The sequence below is a fragment of the Thunnus thynnus genome, chromosome 7 (assembly GCF_963924715.1).
Source record: "Thunnus thynnus chromosome 7, fThuThy2.1, whole genome shotgun sequence".
In the NCBI taxonomy this organism is placed as follows: domain Eukaryota; kingdom Metazoa; phylum Chordata; class Actinopteri; order Scombriformes; family Scombridae; genus Thunnus; species Thunnus thynnus.
In genome coordinates this window covers 34,205,404-34,225,675 of record NC_089523.1, presented here as the reverse complement: position 1 = coordinate 34,225,675, position 20,272 = coordinate 34,205,404, and the positions used below count along the sequence as shown (strand labels likewise).

At 41.9% G+C, this 20,272-nt stretch overlaps 1 protein-coding gene across 1 annotated transcript in view; it reads left to right on the top strand.

Moving 5' to 3' along the window:
- The window catches only part of LOC137186599 (scavenger receptor cysteine-rich type 1 protein M130-like), a 61,429-nt gene that overhangs the window by 8,351 nt on the left and 32,806 nt on the right, over positions 1 to 20,272 (top strand). The window contains exons 3-5 of the mRNA XM_067595649.1: positions 393 to 425; positions 10,786 to 10,938; positions 18,495 to 18,608. Of these exons, the coding sequence (XP_067451750.1) occupies positions 393 to 425; positions 10,786 to 10,938; positions 18,495 to 18,608 (300 nt within the window). The remainder of the gene's footprint in view (positions 1 to 392; positions 426 to 10,785; positions 10,939 to 18,494; positions 18,609 to 20,272) is intronic.

The window sequence follows — 20,272 nt, the reverse complement described above, 5'->3', positions numbered from 1 at the left end:
GTTTGAAAACAGGATTACTTTAGATGTCCAGCTGACTGTCTCTCTCTTCCAGAGTCTCCAGGTTTCCAAGCCAGAGAGCAAACACTTTAGTCTGACTTGGTTTTTAGCTCCGTTTTCTAGTTGCTGAAGATTTAACCTGTTATTTCCACACACAAATTATACTTGTCTGTAGCATATTTGGTAAAACAAATGTAAAAGTCAGATTCTGGTCCACATATGTTGTTTGTGGCTTTGCAGGTTAGTGGTAAACTGGTCACATGATTCCTGAGTGAGTTCAATAATCTGTGTGTTTTCACTGAGATGAGCTCTGAGCTGCTGGAAATCCTCACAGTGTTTGTTCAGTTCACAGCTCTGCACCAATATAAATACTGACTTTCTGATTTTCTCTGCAGGACTCCAGGCTGAAGATAAACACCAACCAACAGGTAAAAAGAGAGAATATATCTCATCTGGTCTGGGAACGCCTCTGATCCCCCAGGAGGAGCTGGAGGACGTTACCCGCGCCTCCATCAGGACAATGAATCCACTTTGGTTTATGACCAAATACCCTCAAAGCTAATAACTAATAAAATATGCTAATGTTAGCATTGAAAAGTGAAAATCTAGATTTTGGAAACTCACAAATCACAATTTTATGTCATCACTGTCCGCTGTAGAGTTGCACATCACTAGTTTTTGTCTATAATATCTATAAAATGCAACGCATGGCATTGTGGGATTGTTTGCAGAAAGTAGTGCCTTCATGCCATGAACATCACTTTTTTGTTCCATTGTATAACATCTGAGTGTTCTACATACAGAGCATCAGAGGAAAGGAGAGGAGAGGAGAGTTCCCGCTCTGGTTTTCAGATCAACATATCTGAAGCACAGTTCACTGCAAACTACCAGTAGTTTCAGACACTTTTTATTCCCAAGCAAAATATGGCACTGCTTTTGTTGTTAATTTGAGAGAATTGTTTGAGCTGTTTTTATGTCAGCTGATACACAACAAAGAGGGGTAAGGCCTCACATTAGCTGTTGAAATGAGCTCCTAGATCAGGGGTATTCAACTAACATTTAAAGAGGTCCAGTTAGAGAAAATTTCTTGAAGCAAAGGTCCGGAAGATCATAATGTCTAACTATTTAGTGTGATATATATTTCAGTAGCCTAGTAGTTGTATCAACATATGCATGTACTCAATACCTGACTGTCAAATCAAATGAATTCAGTACAATTCAAAAACTTTGACAATATTTATTGTCACGAAACATAGAACTGAACATATATGTATGACTGCTGATATGTTTAATGTAATAATAATAATCTCATTTACTAAATAAAATAGGGCTGCATTGGAAAATAAGAGAAAATAAATAAAATGTTCAATAAAGTGCTTAACTTCAGAAAAATAAAATAAAAGGAGGAAAAGCTTGAATTTTCTCATTTCTGTTTCACATCTTGACTTCCTCTCCCTTTCTCCGTCTCACTCGTCTTGCCTCTAACTCTCTCTCATCTGTCTGCGCTGTGGAGTCGCAATGTTTCCTGCATGGAACCCACAAACTTGATTGGCTGCGTGGTATCACATGGTATGGCTTAACTCACATGCAATTGGTCTGTGCGTTTCCTCATCCACTAAACCGCTACCGTAAAGACTACAAAAGCTGCGCCAGTTAAAATAGAAGCGCCCCGTCAGGTTTTAAATCATAACCTTCTGTCTAAATCAACTGGAAGCAAAGAGTGAAACTGGCTGGACTAAACAGTCAGGTAGCTCTACATAGCAATTAGAGAGGCAGAGGCTGATGAGGCTGTCGATGAAACAGGATGAGAGAATGTCCATCTGTTTCATCCAAGAGGCTGATTCTTCTGTTAGCTTTCTGCAGCAGCTGGTCATCTTTACACGGCATCCCATAATATCAAAACTTTTAACTGAATAACATGAGGATGAACCTGCAGCCTCGTCTCTCTCTACATCTTAATTTAGTCTTTTTCTGTCCACTTTAACACATTCAGTATTAATGAACATGGATTTGATGAGGTCAGAGGCTTTTCCACTAAAATTGCCTCCCATTAATTTCTCCAACAAGACTTTCTGGACGTCAACAAAATTAAACATTTTTTCAGAATATTTTTTAAAAAGGTCAGTTAAAGTCATCAGTGTGGTCTGCAGCAGTTTCACAGAAACTCTTATCTGACTTGAACATGTTTTTTTAAGGAAATGTCATCATTTCATCTTCACTTAATCATATGTGGTGTTTACTTTCCATCCTTTATCTCTTCATCAGCTTCATGTGTTTATGTCTAACGTCAGTCTCACCTCTCTGACAGGATGCTGCTAGCAGTAACCACTCTGACCTGCTTCATCATGTGACTGACAGATAAAGCAAACTGTCATCATGCAGATGGGTTTTTTGGACACAGTTACAGCAGTATTATGTGAATTAGACACTTTCTCATCATGAAACCTCCATTTCTCATTCTCTTAATTCTCCAAAGCTGTTCCTTACAATCAGAGTTAATATTTTTTAGGAGAAACACATCCTGCTGTGTGTTTGTCTCTGTGGATTATAGGACTCATCCCCACCTGCTGTTAACATGTGATCTGTATGTGGATATATTATCTGTGACAGAAAACCCACGTTCATACAGATACAAATGCAACAGAGGCTGATCAGTTAGTTTGTTTGCTGGATGATGAGGAGATAAAAGATGAAACAACATTTTATTAGTTGACGAGTCCGTCAACTAATAAAATGTTGCACTGGTACTGCTGCCACTCTTGTTTTAAATTACATGATTTCAACTTTGAATAATAAGAAAAAACTGTGCAGCTATTTTTAGGACTTTCCCCTTTAGTCTGCAGGTTATTAGTAGCTTCAGTTCTGAGAAGAGGCTGAGTGTGTTTCCGTGTTGATGAGGAGATAAAAGATGAAGCAACATTTTATTAGCGGAAGAGAGCTGACGAGTCCGTCAGACAGAGACAGACGGTCTACCTGGTCATGGATCACCTGCTGGTGGTGTTGGTGTTGCTGTGGAGTTCAGGTAGGACTCTGCTTTAATGATGAACATGTTAAAGGTTGAAAACTCCTTTGTAAAAATAATGATTTTAAATCAAAAACCTACAATCCAAACTTCACTGATGTAAAATTTATCAGTAAAAAGTAGTGAAGTATCAGTTCAGTCCTGATAGTTTCACATCAGTTCTTTTCACAGCGTTTAATGACTGATGTGTTTACATGTATGTTGTAATAAGTTGGATTTTGATGATTCTCCATGAGTTAAGATAATTTTTCATCACTTCAAACTCATAAAACCATTTTCTAAACCTTTTGTATGATGACAAAAATGCATCCAGTCATCCAGTTAAAACAAGTTTGTTTCACTGAGTTTCTGGAAAAATGTTTTGTCTGTAAAATCTACAAAGTAAGAAGTAACTGCAGCTGTCAGAAACTGTAAATGTAGTCGAGTTAACCTCAAGTAAAGTAGCAAAATATCTGAACTGTACTTGCAGCTGTGTTTCCATCACTTATGAGGACATTACATTAACTTACATTCATTTCATGTAGACTTAACCTAACATTAACTTAAACCAAACATTGGCATAACCTGAACCTAATGTCATTTTAACCGGACCCTAATCTAACCTTAACTTTAAACCAAGTCTTCACTTTAGGATTTAATGATCCACGGTTTGGGGACTTGAATTTTTCACCCAAGTACTCACACACACACACACTTTTAATAATAAAGGCTATTAACATGCTTTAATGTGAGCCAAATGAAGTTGAGATGTTTTTTCTGTCACAGGAAAGTGTCTGAGGACAAACTAACTGATGAGTATCTGATGTGAGATTAGAGATTATACTTCTGTTACCATGGCAACAGCAGAGCATTGCTTGTCAAGTACAGGGCTGATGGTTGACACTTTTTTGTCACCACACAGGATGTTTGGGTATTGAAGTCATTCGGAGCTGCTGTGTTGCATTGCTCTATCTGAACTGGTCTGTTGCACTAAAACATAATTCTGGCTTATTTTCATATATTTGTCCATCATTTCTATCAGTAATAACAACATATTACTCAGCAAGTTAATATCTGAGATCTGTGAACATGGTGACGTCACTAAAATGACATCTGATAGGTCAGAAACACGAGCAGTCAGATGATCAGAGAGGAAACAACCGTAGTTTTCTTTTAACTGTGTATGAAGCGTCTGTTGAGCTTGTGTTCATGAGTTCATCTCATCTGCTGCTCTTCAAAGAAGAAGCAGAAAGTAGAAGCAGTGAGATAGTGAAGGATTGTCATTTTAATAGTGGCTATTCTGCCCAAAATGGAGAGTGGTAGGTTCATCCAGCGGCGGAGGTCATCATCTGTTGTTTTGAGTAGTGGAGTGAAGTTGAGTCTGAACAGCTCTGACATCCTCGGGGAAACATTAATACCTAAATACATGATGTGACTCGCGCATAAAGGGATAGTTGGTGTATGGGCTGCTACATCCCAGTTGTTACGATGTAACGGAAGGATTGAAGATTTGTTCCAGTTAATGGAGTAGTCAGAGATATTAAAGTATGATTCAATGAGCTTAATTGTTTCCTGTAGTGATGAGTGAGGCTTTTGTAGGAACAGCAATATATCATCCACATATAAACTGATCTTATGATGTATTTTGGGTATTTGGATTCCTTTTATGTAGATGTTCTGATGAATGGCTGCTGCTAAAGGTTCAAAAATGGTGAATTGAGAGGGAGAGAGTTGGCATCCTTACTGAGCTATTGTTGATTGATATGTTTATGATGATAAAATGACCTTCAGGATCTGTGATGGTGGTATTATGGACAAATGGGACTTTCTTGTTTATTAAAATACATACACCTTTTTGTTTTGTGTTGTAATGAGCCAAACATAAGTGACCAAACTGTGATGATTCTAATTTGTTACAGTCTGATTCTGAGAGGTGTGTTTCTTGTAATAAGCATATATCTGCTTGTAGTTTGGTGAAGTGATTCAATACTTTTATTGTTTTTGCCTGAGTGATGACATGTTGAAGAGATTATTATGAGAAACTGGACATTAATGCTGATATAGAAGTGTGTGTGTGTGTGTGTGTGTGGGGGGGGGGGGGGGGGGGGGTCTTTATCTTGGTACGACTGTCCATCAATACATAATTTGTCCACTGAGATTATTGCTTTTTTCCTTCCTTCATCCTGTTTTCAGATTTGAAATAGTTGTTTGTGTCTCTGTGGGATTTCTCTTGGATACTGGTCATTGAGTCTATAGTCCGTTACTTTTAGCTGCCTGCCTTGTCGTTGCACTATGTGAGAGATGTTCAATTTATGGAAATGTTCAATTTATGAGCTATATCTTTTCAAAAGAACGTGCTAATCAAAGCCTTGACGTGATGATTTAATCTACAGGGCCTCACTCTGGCCTCCAAGGTCTCATACAAGAGATGTTTTATGTTCATGGCGCCAGGGTGGGAGATAAGATGGTAACCTTGGATGGGCAACAACAGCTGCCTGCATTATTTCTAATGAGAGTTCGTTCTGACATCAAGTGTCCCTGTTTCTCCCCTCCATGGTAGCGTGACCTGAGCAACTCTATAAGAAGTGATTGTTTTCTTGTTTGTGCAGTTTTTGGTGCGACTGTATTCATGTATACACTGTGCCAATGGCTTCTCTGAGCTCAGATATCCATGCTTAATTAAACTTCATATATTCAAGTAAGATTCAACTGGAGCCTGTGGAGTTTCTTCAGCTTTATGTTTCATCAAAGTATTATTCAACATTTATTCAACAAGTATCAGATTTTCCGTATCACACTAGTTCTTTTTGTTATGGGGTTCTTTGATCCCATACGCTGTACGCAGTGTAATGTGATGTTGTTGATGGTTTTTGCAGGTAGTTTAAAGACACTGTTTTCATTGTTTGTTTGATCTAACACACAAGTGCATTTCTGTAATGCAAGTTCAATTACTAACGTTTGTTAAATGGGAAATTAAACATTAAATTCTGCTGCTGTGATCTTTAAAGCATCATTAAAGCTACATCATTTATCTGTGACTTCTGTCATCCTCTATAGGAGACTGATTTTAATGTCTCTTTTCAAATCATATCATCTGATAAAGTCACATCTACGACCAAATAACACAGACCATTTAAAAGAAATGAAAGTACTCTTTCAGTACTACAATTTAAGATGTTCAGAGCTGCAGGTTGTATCAACAAATTCCAAAAGGTTCCTCCCAGGTCATGTTGTTGATGGTTTCTGCAGGTAGTTTGAGCTGTTTGGTCATGAAATCTTTGACTGTTTTTTCAGGATCATCTGTGGGTTGTTCAGGAATGCAGGTGAAAACTAATTTGTCCTTCATGCTGCGCGCTTGTAAGTCCAGAATAGTTTCTTTCATGGTTTTGTTTTCAGCAATAACAGAAGTGAGCTGGGTGGTGATAATGTTGACAGAGTGTTGTAGTGATTTGTTTTCTTTAGTGAGTCTCTCTGTTTGTCTTTGTTCATGGTACAGCAGAGTCTGTTGAAGCTCTCGTCTATGTGTTCTTCTAGATGGTCCAGGTCGCTTCATATTATCGTCCGGTTTTTAGGTGGAAAAAAGTAGAGAGTGAGAGTTACGTTCACAGCATCTTCAGCCTCCCGTTCCCGGTTGGATTCAGCTAATGCCTTATTAATGTGGAATAACAAACTTATTTCCAGATGTTGGTTCAAATTAATTTTCACAGCTCATGGGGAAAAAGTAACTACATTTAACTTTAGCTGATTAACTGATTCAGACCAGAGCAAACCAACTATAGGTTTGAAAACAGGATTACTTTAGATGTCCAGCTGACTGTCTCTGTGGTGTAGCCTGACCGGAGTGGCTGGTCACTTGGTAGGAGGCAGACACAGGAAACCTTATCCCGGTATCACAAGGTGGTTTATTTACAAAAAAAGTGGCACCATGCTACACATGTAACAAAAACAACAACAAAAAATTATGTACAAAACAAAAAAACAACTAAATAGTTAACTTGGCCTAACTGATCAAAACTCAACTCATATCAACTGAACTTATATTAACTTATCATCATGTGCACACAGCTACACACTGATGTACTAACCCCCCGACAGCCAAAAAGCAACTGCTTAAATAGACCCTTCCATCAGCAGTCCATCAGAGTCAATCTGGGCTGTACCATTGCTGCAGGTACATCCCATGTCTCTCCTAAAACAGGTCAGAAATAAAGTTATTCAATCTTACCAACCTCCATGGTGAAACACTTTACCATAGCTTACCATATAACACACTTGCAACCATACATAAACTGATCAAAGTCACAGTAAATAACTCACTTAACATAATTAACTACCACCCCCGCCACATTATCCAACCCAGTGACATCACCAATGATGTCACCCAGTGTATAAATACAGGCCATTGTTGGGTGCCTCCTCCTTTTGTCTGTGGAGCACATGGTGGGTATGGTAATTAGCGCAGAAGGAATAGGATTGAATTATGAAATGCAGACTTAACCCAATAAACAATAACTAAACTTAACAATACTTGTTGGTCTTTTACTTTAACCAAAAATGTTGCTGGTATGTGAACTGTAACCAAACATAATGCAAACCACAAACAAACCCGGGATAGTATGTGTCTGCAAGTTACAGATTGATCATGAACATATGGCTAAACAAACAATTACCAAGCATGGTTAAATTTGTAAGCTATGTGGCATTGATGGTGAAAGTAGGGACAAATGGTGTATTCTCACCCACTTTGTCACAGTCTCTCTCTTCCAGAGTCTCCAGGTTTCCAAGCCAGAGAGCAAACACTTTAGTCTGACTTGGTTTTTAGCTCCGTTTTGTTGGGCCTCAAACCATGAGGTCACACAGAGAGGGCCTACATGTAACCTGTGAGGCCTGACCACGAAGTGCTTTATTCCTTTGTTTTCCCCGAGACAAAGGAATAGCGCCAAAAATGCTTCTTACAGACAATGGGAGTCCATTGCAAACTCCATTTCCAAGGATGCTTTGCGATTTTCACACCTCAGCAGGGAGCAGTCAACATACAGTCTCATTGGCAGAGACGCTCCTGCACAGCGGAGCGTCCTGATGACGCAGCCGTGACATCACCGCCCCTTTAAAAGCTGAACGTGCCCTGAAGCACACACCTTTCCCATGTCACTGAGCTAGGAGTAACTTCTGTTCCTCTGTGAGTCAGCTGACTAAAGGGGGTACCCCACGCACGTGTTTTCCCCTCATCAAAGACTCCCCTCGCCGGACGAGACGAGACTTCGCCCGTGTTAACCCGAACACATTCCCGGATCCATGAGAGACCGCTGCTGCAACCGGCGCCCTCAAATTCCCTCGAGACAGAAGAAATGCTTCTTCACCGAGTCGACTCTGCTGTTCTCTCCGCCACGCAGCTGAGAGCCAGCTGCCGTGTTTTTCGCCGACCGTGCGAGAACGGCCACCATCTGCATCCGAGCCCAGGACAAAGCCGGACATAACGTTGGACTACACACAAACCCTGCTCGCTTTCTGAAGCGACCAATTAAGAGGCATAAGTCTGGGCAGAGGCAGTGTTAATTGTGTGTTCTTATCAGCATCAGTTGCTGTTGTATAGCATTTAGCTTTTAGCTTTATCGCTATTGTTTGTAGTGTTGTTGACGGACCGCCGAGTCCATTTTTCCTGCTTTACTCTGAGGAGTATTTTAAGTTTGCTGCCTGTTAAGTTGTGTTCACCACGCTAGACTGTTTTGTGTTTGTCCCACTCGGGACTACCGCTGTGTTTGTGCCATCATGAGTCAGGAAGTAAGTTGCTTTGTCGGTCAGAAACCAGACAACATGCGTTACAGACTGCCGTCCGTACGCGCACTGTCTGTGGACAAAGGAACAGCTTCTCTTCCTCTCATGATCGCTTTCTCTCCTTCTTCCTTCTCTCTTCTGACTAACACACACACACACACATACACGCACCGACATCTTTTGCATATCTGATGGTCAGATAACGTCGGACAAAGCTTCGCTTCGTCTTTCCTTATCCGCCATCAGACATGTGTGTTTTTCACAGAAGTGGGTGAGTGCGAGACGCCGTCCACCAGGCGGCGCCGTCTTGCTTCTGTCTAACCAAGACACCACCACACTTCTGCCATCCGGTTCTCGCGGACGTGACTTCCTCCCATAGTCACGTCCGCGTCGCAGACCGACGACGTCATCACGTCAGGCCCCGTCGCCATCTTGTCTTACACACACACGCACGCACATACACATGCACACACACACGCACATGCATTCCCCTGCATGTGTCCAACCCTGTACATAGCTGTTTGTGTTTTGTTTGGTAGGATTAGATTTTAGAATAGCTGTTTATTGAATGAAGCATTTGTTAACTTTGTTAATTTTGCTAAGTTTAATAAACACTGTTATATCTTTAAAGAGAAGTTCTTCTGTCATTATTGTGTGTAATATTGTGAAAAGTGGCTGATTGAAGGAGTCAGAGCTCGAATTCACCCTTCTTTGTTCACCCTTGAATGTTTATCTCTCAGATATTAACATTCTAGGTGAACTCCCATTTATGAGACTACCATGTTTGGGTATTGGTCCCGGTTTCCGGGTGGTGCCCCGTATTCGTTAATTCATATTAATAATTCTATTAATTGTCATAATTAGTTAATTATCCTTAATAATTATTGCAAACAATCAACTGTGCTCCTCACAGATCCAACTGTTGGTGCCCGAATTATTGATTAAGGTTAACAATATCTTATTTTCATAATTCATAATTATGATAATTATGAATTATTGCTAATAACCAAACGCACTACTGCCCGTCCCAACAGTTTTCTAGTTGCTGAAGATTTAACCTGTTATTTCCACTCACAAATTATACTTGTCTGTAGCATATTTGGTAAAACAAATGTAAAAGTCAGATTCTGGTCCACATATGTTGTTTGTGGCTTTGCAGGTTAGTGGTAAACTGGTCACATGATTCCTGAGTGAGTTCAATAATCTGTGTGTTTTCACTGAGATGAGCTCTGAGCTGCTGGAAATCCTCACAGTGTTTGTTCAGTTCACAGCTCTGCACCAATATAAATACTGACTTTCTGATTTTCTCTGTAGGACACCAGGCTGAAGATAAACACCAACCAACAGGTAAAAAGAGAGAATCTATCTCATCTGGTCTGGGAACGCCTCTGATCCCCCAGGAGGAGCTGGAGGACGTTACCCGCACCTCCATCAGGACAATGAATCCACTTTGGTTTATGACCAAATACCCTCAAAGCTAATAACTAATAAAATATGCTAATGTTAGCATTGAAAAGTGAAAATCCAGATTTTGGAAACTCACAAATCACAATTTTATGTCATCACTGTCCGCTGTAGAGTTGCACATCACTAGTTTTTGTGTCTATAATATCTATAAAATGCAACGCATGGCATTGTGGGATTGTTTGCAGAAAGTAGTGCCTTCATGCCATGAACACCACTTTTTTGTTCCATTGTGGAACATCTGAGGGCTCTACATGTTGGATAAATTTACACTCAAATAAAATGGAGGAGGGTAAATTTTGTGCACTTTGTAGTGAAAAGGGAGTCATTTCAGATACACGGTGCTTTTTATTTGGCTAACGTGTCTCCTCGTGTCTCCTCGTCTCCTCTGAGGAGCGTTTAAGGGTTTCAGGTCACAGCTGGAGGAAGGAGGAGCGAGGACGCGTGAAAGCATAAATTAGCCAAATGAAAAGCACCCACAGCTTTAGTCTTGCTTCTATATTTGGTCTCTTGTGTATTGTATTCCACAATCCTCTGTTTTCCTCCAGGTTCTCAGTGTGAAAGCACAGCCAAGGCTGACATCATGCTGGCGTTGGTCTACGGATACGAGAACATCAGCCCTGAAGACTACAGTAACATGAAGTCCTTTCTAACTAAGATAGTCAGCTACTTCGACATCGGCCCTGACAAAGTCCAGATCGGTAATATTTTCACTACTTCTACTACTCACACTACTGCTCCTGGTACTATTACTACTACTGTGTGTAAAAAGTACTCAAAATACTAACACCTTTACATCAAAATGTAAAAAAGCAGCAAAATAGGACATGATAACAAGAGTAGTCAGGGGTATGTCTGATGTGAGGATGAAAGGAGCAGACCAGTGGTTTTACATGTTTAAGTAAAATAACTGTTATCTGCATACATTCTCCGTTACTGCCAGTTATTTCCCAAAACATGCAGACATATTTTAGCTGTGTAATAACTTACAGAAATGAAATGTTCAGGTGATACACCTACCTTCAAATTCAGTGCTTCACCCACCGAAACACACATTTATAACTCATGGTGATTATGATTCAGCTTATAAAACAATCTTTTATCTGGACACTGTTTTCCATGGTGGAGATATACTGTACATTCCTTCTGTGTAGGTCCGTGTTGGATCAGTTAGCAGGACAGATGTTCTGACAACTTTGTCTCTCTACTAATACTCTGCTTTTATATGTTTCCAGATTAGCTGCCAGTGATAAAACTGGAAGCATTACAACGTTAAACTGTATTAAAAACTCTCTTGAGTTCTGTGTGACAACATTTAGTTCACTGTAAGCAGTGCAGGTGGTGCCTGACTGACATGTTTTTATTGTAGGCAGGGGCGTCGCAGCCGTGGGTGTTACGGGTGTTGTGACACCCGCACTTTCACAGAAACATAATTCCATCCCTCCCACTTTTTCCTGAGGTAGTCATTGATGAAACGAAACTGAGGTTCCCATACATGAAAAACCTATTGGTCTAGTTAGATTAATTGAAGAGCCATCCAGCCAATCACAGCCGTTTGACCAACCCACCAGGTCAGGGAAGAGTAAACAGTTGAAGTCCAGTAAAGTTACGTTTGTGCATTCAGCAACGGTGCTTCTGTTACTTGCTGCTGGCTGTGATAACAGATCAGAGAATAACAGATCAGAGGTATGAAACAGATATTTAACTAGTTAGTAATGTAGAATTTTCTTTTGTAACTTTGTCTTGTTATGTGATGTGTCAGCTCAGCTAACATCATTGAACATAAATGAAATAGGCTAACTTATGTGTTGCCTGCCTGAACTGACGCCTGCTGATACAAAACCTCCTGAACAACTTTTGGTATTTAATTTCCTAATTAAAGACAATTAAAGGTCCCCTTTGGATTCCTACTAAAAGAGACACTTTTTAAAACAATTGAAGACAGTTTAGGTTGTACTCGTCCATGGACTCAGAAATGACTCTTTACTGATACTGATTTGTTACCAGGGTTCAATTTGTTATGCATCTATAACCATATCCATTTCATTTTAATGGAAGTGTAAGTTTCCTTTAATTTCATGTCTATAAGGTATGTAAGGAAGTAGGATAAAGATGCTCTGTGATTATCTTAAGTATAATAAGGATAACTATGCTCCAGTACAGCAATTCATACAAATAACTGGATGTAAGTAGTAAACTGCTATGAGACCCTTAAATAAATTCTGCTGAGTTGTTACACTCATATGGTCTCAGTAATTATTTGATTGTAAGCTGAAGCAGTGGTTACAGCTACAGTAGTAGAAGTTGTTTAAATGTGTGGCATTCATTTTGATTTGGCATGTTGAGACTGGAACAGGGCTCGAAGGCGGCGGGTTGCCGTGCTCATGTCCCACCTCTAGAACCCCCACACTTTCAAAATCGCTGCTCCAACCCTGATTGTAGGTGTCTGTGCTCGCTGCTGACCGTTCAGTAGCATCAACCTGCATACTAGACTCAACTCAACCCGACTGCTGACTACAAACTAAACTTTCTGCACTAAAATAACTACAAATAACTTTGTTGGCCAGATGAAACTACTCAAAGTTACAAAAACAAAAGAACGTTAAAACTGAAGTTGGCTTCTCATTAAAGTTAAACTCTTCTGCACAAACTGGACAAAAAGAAATAAAACGTTTATTTAGAAGTTGAAGTTTATACTAAGAGATGTGCATCGGCTTAAAAAGGTCCGACGAGGAACAACAAGGAGACGCTGCAGACGTCTTTCTGAGGACAACAGAAAGACAGAAAAAGCTTTAAAAAGAGCAAAGACAAACGGTGTCATCTGGTTGTGTCTGTTTGGGGAAGTTTTGGGATGAAGAATCGATTTTCACGCTGAAACTGAAGATCTGAAGACCTAAGATTGATTCAAACCCACTTTGAGGATTAATTTAAAGTTGAATTAATCACAAACTTCATTATTACCCAAAGACCTGAATGACTTGATAACACATATCACACATTCAACACATTACTCCAACATTCAGAGACAACACACATGTGCAATATAAATCAATCATTTCAATTCCTGGAATAAACAATACTTAATGTAGTTACACAATATAAATACAGATGCAGTCATCACTGTCTATGTTACCTATTAACATAATACTCACTACTTTTAACTGTCAAAATTAATTCTTCATACAAAAGGTTAAACATCCATTAGTTCAGCTTCAATAAAACACACATTTATTTAAACAAACCTACTTTTTAATGTTAACAAAACTCTATTTTATGACCACTGAATATTAATTCCTCACTTATCAAAAATATAAATGTCTAATACTTAGTAAATATGAGGTTAGAACAGCACAATAAAATAACTGCAGATACATAAACATACATACTGTTTGTTGTTCAAAAATTCTACCTCTACTGACCACTGGAGGGTCGTATGATCACACTGTAATTTACAACATTTAACCTATAAATGAATAACTAAGTCAATTTATATCACACAGACGTCAGGGTTAGACTATAATATTGTGAAGCATCTCCAGATCAACAGTTTCCTGCTTACAAAATGATCATATCTTTACTTCACAGTTATTACAAACTTTGGCTTAAACACACTGGATATAATGAACTCAAATTGAGGAATGCAGCATAATTTATGGTTTTGTTCTGGCAAGTGTCCTTATCTTGAGATAGCAGCAGGTTGAGAAGGACAGACAGACGCTTCTTCATCAACTGTGTGTAATGTCTTTACTTAAAGTCCTTTTCAAGGAAGGTTCCTCTTGATGTTTCCTTGAATTTGGGTGAATCCATGAAGAAATGAACATTTCAAAGAGTGTTGTAAATCCGGATCTCAAGAGTTCAGAGAAAGACCCAGTTTGAGTCTGCGGGGTGTCAGTTAGTACAAAAAACAACAAAACAAACAAACAAAAACTTGCTTCTATGCACTCTATGCATTGCCTTGGTGCACTGCCTGTTGGCATCGACGTCCTATAGGACTCAAACTTAAGCTTTATGGCACAGATCCTTGCTTGTGTTGTATCAGTCTCAGATGTACGTCGCTTTGGATAAAAGCGTCTGCTAAATGAAAAATGTAATGACCCCTACGAGTCCTTTGGTCCCTCTATATGAAGTTTATAGATTTATAAACAAAGTTCGGGAACAGAGACCACGCCGAGTACACATCCCACTTCCACACTACAAAGTATTTAGGCACACCCCATCCGTTCTTCTCCCCTCATCTCAGTTGCAAGCGACCCGTGACAGGGTCGCATCGCAAATGCTTACCCCTCACCCGCGTTCCGTTGGACCACGTTCCCCAGCAATACCATCCACGACTCGATCCCGCAGTACCAGCAAGATACCTCCTTCACCACCACATCCACGCAGAGGCCGTTTACACCGCTGCTCCTCGGAAGAAAAGCTACTCCCTCAGACGCCACACTGCTGATCAGCTGGGACCCATACACACCCACGCTGTAGCCGATTTCGACCTGGCTCGTTTTCCTTCAAGCAACATCTTCAACCGGATGCTCACTCACCTACAGAGTGCTCCCAAACAGACGGACACACTGGTCCAGTGAAACAATAGCGTTGCCAAACTTTTCCAACTCTATGGAAACTTTTCCTCACCTCTCCGACCGGCAGCTCAAATCGTCCCACTCTTCCGGGTTCACCGCCTAACGCTAACCCGACGCACGCCGCACACCGATGACGTCACCACGCTGACGCTGCCCGCTACAACAGAGCCCTGACTCTCCAGCTCCGGCCAGGGCACACTCCACTTTCTTTTCTTCTCTCCTTTTTTTAAATTTTATCTTCCGAATTAACCCTTCATCCCATTTTCCTGCTTATTTATTAAGTGCACGCATGGTTCATACTAACTCACTTTTCTGTTTTCATGTTTCTTCGTTAACACTTCTACTTCTCTTCAGGAACTCTCACCCTCTTCTCTCCAAACAATGGGCCATCGATCATCCCCAGCATATCATACATGCATTCTACCCGACTCAGACACCACCTCCTCATCTCAAAAGCCGTGCTTTTCCCGCTCCACACAGCCTCCAGCTCATCACCGATGTATCCAGCTGCTCACCTCCGGGTTCCCTGCCCAACGTCTCTGATACGGGGCACACCCACGGCACCACACTACAGCGGAGCAGCAGATGGCTCCCACATTTGCCGAGGGCCAGGTCGAGCGACCTCATGCCCACAGCCATACATGCATCCCCTCATCCTTCATCCCTTGACCCTTCATCCCATCACTATCATCTCTCTATCCTTCCCCTTCCTTTCCTCCCTTTCTCTCTCTTCTTTTCCTCCCTTTCTCTCTCCACCAGTAAGCTAAATATTTCCTTCTTCCCCCATCCCTTCATCCCTCGACCCTCATCCCCTCATCCTTACACCCCCAACCCTCTCCCTTCCCCCTCCATCCCTTCCCCCTCCCCTCATCCCTCTAAGCCTATCCTTCCTCCTTTTCCACACCTGCTCTTCCACCACTCACCCAATAAACATCCCTCACCCCCCCCCCCCATTCCTCATGCGTGGTAAGTATTCCCTTCATCCTGCGACCCTTATCCCTTCATCCCGCAGTCCACGAACTCGACCCTTACCCCCTCATCCTCACACCCCCGACCCTCTCCTTTCCCCCTCCATCCCATCCCCTTCCCCTCATCCCTCTAGCTCTATCCTTCCTCCTTTTCCACCCTACTTTTACCCTCACCCTTTCATTTTTCATCCTTACCCCCCCCTCGTTTTTGTTTGTTCTTGTTTGTTTGTTTGTTTTTTTCTAACCAAACCGGTCAAAGCAGATGGCCGCCCACCTAGAGCCAGGTTCTGCTTGAGGTTTCTTCCCGTTAAAGGGGAGTTTTTCCTCACCGCCGTCGCCAAGTGCTTGCTCACGGGGGAATTGTTGGGTCTCCGTTAATTAAAGAGAATAGTCTAGACCTGCTTTACGCTGAAGTGCCACGTGACGACCTTGGCGTCATTCGGCGCTATATTATAGAATTGAATTGAGTTCCCCACCCTTCATCCCTCCAACCCTCACCCCTTCATCCCCTGTGCCTCCTTCCAGACTTTCTATCTTTTCCTCCTATATCACTTCGGCTTCCATCCTCCCATATCCATAAAACAGCACCTTTTCGTTCTTCACTTTCTAGCCACAGCCGATATGGCTCACTCAAATCCATCCATTTTCTTTTCATCCATTCTACCTTCATGTGAATCTCAAGGCACCATGGAGGGTGCGCCCTCACTCTTTCATTGCCGTCAACCGACTATATAAAATGCTTCAACACAACGAATCATCTTCAATACAACCAATCATCATCAATTCAGTGCTCCAGTCAGCCTCTATTCCCTCACCACTAGTTCACGACATCAGCGGGCCACGGAGCTTCCTTCTTCCGACCCACTCCATTCGGTTAACTCCAAAGAGCCATCCAGACCATCAGTTTTCCTTTTAACGGTCATCCCACAGTTCGCACTCAGGCCCCACACCCAACCATCTCCCCCTTTTTCCCCCCTTCTTCGACTCCCTTCATGCAGCAGGCTTTGCAGGTCCTGACAGTCTCAAGCCCCATCACAGGCTACTAAAGTCTTGACAGCTAAAGCTCATCGCAGGCCACGTACTTCTCTTCTCGCTTCCGACAGCCATCGTACCCATCCAGACGCATCACGCCTGTCGATACCCACGTACAGTATCCTTCCTTCAGTGGTGCCTATGTTAGGTGCAGTGGCCCTCAGAACCCCACCAAGCATGGTCCATGACACCACTATATCCTAAAGCACTAATTGCCATTAACTCAGAAGAACCATCTCAACCGCCAGACCACCCATTTCCATCCATTTCGTACGTGATTGTCCCACAGTTTCCACCAAGTCCTGACACTCGACCCTTCCAGAGACAACCACATTGCCTGTTCTCGCAACATACAGCTGCACTGACTCAGTGTCTCTCTCTGTTTCCGGGGTTACAGCAGTTTAGGTGGTTCACCTCCAGTCGGCCACCTCAACTGCCCCCCCTCCCCCACCCTGCTCGATGAACCACGTCAAGTCATCATCGAAGCCCTTCTTTGGGGGCAAAAGAGGTCTTAGTCATCCTCGTTCCCACGCTATATCGTTGCTGACCATTATAAACAAGAAATCCTCAAGGACATCATATCCAGCCTCGCTCCACACTTCGGCATGTTATCCAAAGGTCAGTAAGGCCGAACCCAGCCTTAAGTCGAAGCGCTTGCCCCTGACTTCATCATCATCATCATCATCATCCTGGCCTGCTATGCCAGAATTCCCCGTACAGGCCACCTGCTTCCCTACCCTGACAAAGTCGTAGAATCCACGTCTCTACAGACGTTCTACAGCAAGCAACGACATCTGATATTCCCATTCATTCTTCGGAGACAAGGACGCCACTCCCAGACACCCTCATATTTAACCTTAAGCAAGCAAACCAACCAGCTTGGCTTCTCTTGCCCCACTTTTCTTTTCATGTAAATTCTTATTCGAGCCTTCAGAACAATTCAAACCTACATAAACCAGAGGCTAGCCCACCACGCATATCCACAAGACCTGCTCTCCACCGCCAAACCAGGCGAGTTGCCTCATGTTCCTGGTTGCAAACCCGCAAGTTTTGCACAAGTCGGCGATTTCTCCAGAACCATACTCCAGCCACATTCTTGAACACATCTCCGCATGAAGTTCTTTTTGGGGGCTCTATCCAGGTGATGGACCGGAGAGACAGTTTCCCCACTCAGAGTCTCAACCTCTCCCCCCTGTTCCCTCCTACCTCCCTACTGTCGGCAGTCGTCGTCCAGTCGACATACCATACATCCATCTTCGTCCCTTAACCCTCCATTCTACGTTCCTCAACTCTCACACCTCACCCCTTTCCTCTCCCCATCACTTCCCAATCCCTCCATCCCTAATCCTTCATCGGGTTCTCCAACCCATCCATCAACATATCAGCTCTCTTTCATTATCTCAATTAAACTATTGAAATCTAATGTTCTCGGTGTGGTCTCAGTTAGTGAAATGCAGATCAGTACAGGCATGAGTGTGTGTGAGACATGCGACGTGTGTAGATGAGTGTTGTGGTGATGATGACAACAAGATAATAACCACAATAATAGTAATAAACCAATGCATCTGTTCAAGAACACTCGGTGCAACTATTATTCTCATTCTCATTATTATCATTGTTATTCTCATTATCATTTAAAAACAAAGGCTGAGTCAGTTTTACACATTTCTGTGTTTCCTGCAGGTCTGGTTCAGGGCAGTGGAAACCCAGGGGCTGAATGGCAGCTGAACACCCACCAGACCAAACAATCCCTGCTGAAGGCCATAAACCACCTGCCACAGAGAAGAGACTCCTCAGGTGATTTAACAGCAGGCTGTCTGATCCACACCAGCTTTACACTGTGAGGGACTGAGGCAGAGACTCTGATTAGATCCAAATATATTTACTTTCTGTATTTAGGTCTGTCAGCGGTGGAAAGAGAAGCTGTTAGTGATCCGTATTTTATATCTTAAAGTATTTATAGTAGAATTTATTGTATATATTGAATATATATTTGTGAATGAAATTCACTCCCCTGACAGGTCAAGAAAACTGTGTATCTGCTAACAAATAACATCTTCAGAACAGACTTCAGATAAAGTTACTAAACAGTATATTCATTCATACTGATTCCAGAAATAGTAGGTTTACAATAAAAATGAGATGAATGATGATGGTAATTTGTATTATTGTTGCTGTCATAATATTAAAGGAAAATTACAGTTGATTTGAACCTGATGTATTTCCTATAAATGTGGCCGTTGTGTCTCTATGTGTCAGGTTAACTTTGTTCTCTCAGCTGTTATAGAGATTCTGGTGATTCACAAACAGATGTTTATCACACACACAAAGATTTTTACTTGAATCATTTCAAAAGTTTGTTTGTGAGTCTGAATGAAAGTAAACACAGAAACTAGCCGCCTGTAGCAGCATTATGGCTAACTGCATAGAGATCTATATCCAGGCAGCTTGCCCGTGTATACCTGGCTGCTGCCTGCAGAGCGGGGCGGGGTTAATGTTTATTATACAACACGTAGTTCTGACCAATCTGATTGGTCAACTAGACATTTAAAATGCGCTCAAATCAGCATGACAGCACACCTAGCCGTGCTCAGATGAAAAGCCTCATCACTAAAAATATTACTCCGCCATTCATTACGCCGGGGACACACTGGATGCGTGAACCTCAGCAGTGCGTGTGCGTCGCTGAACTGCTGCGTCTCGCACGCTTGCAGCGTCCACACAGGAAGGAGATTCGAGGTCTCGCCTATTTTCTCCGCATGACACGCGTGGTTCTCAGCAGAAATAGACAGGGAACATGATAGAAAGATAGGGCTGCCAGTGGCAGAAGCGCCGCAGCAGACACGCTTCCTGTGTGGACACTGCAAGCGTGCGAGACGCAGCAGTTCAGCGACGCACACGCACTGCTCACGCCAGTGCCTCGTTCCTGACCGCATCACTGTCGCGCCAACAATGACAGTAAAGCACCCTCGAGTGTAATATTGTTTAAATCCGAACCCACTGTGATTTGATTGGTTTGAGTGTGGAATGTGGGCGGGGTTAAGGAACACAGTCAATTCATAAATGAAAAGGACCTACCGGTATACGTTACTCAGGCTAATGTCATGAGGGGAACTGCTCCTCTGTAAACTCTCTGTTTCATATTTGAAACATAATGATCACTTTGAAGCATGAGTTGACCAGTTAAACATCCATAATATTCACCTCATAAAATGAGCAAGGTGTTGCTGCTCGTCTTCATGTGGTTCCAGTGATTTTTATCGCTTTGTGGCCGCAACGTAGGCTCGTTGTTACAAGACTATCGACAGTGGTGGAATATAACTAAAGTACATTTACTCAAGTACTGTACTCTAGTACATACTTTACTGGAGTATTTCTATTTTATACAACTTTATACTTCTTCTCCACAAGACAGCTATAGTTACTTCTTAGTTATAAATTACTTCTCAGATTACAATTTT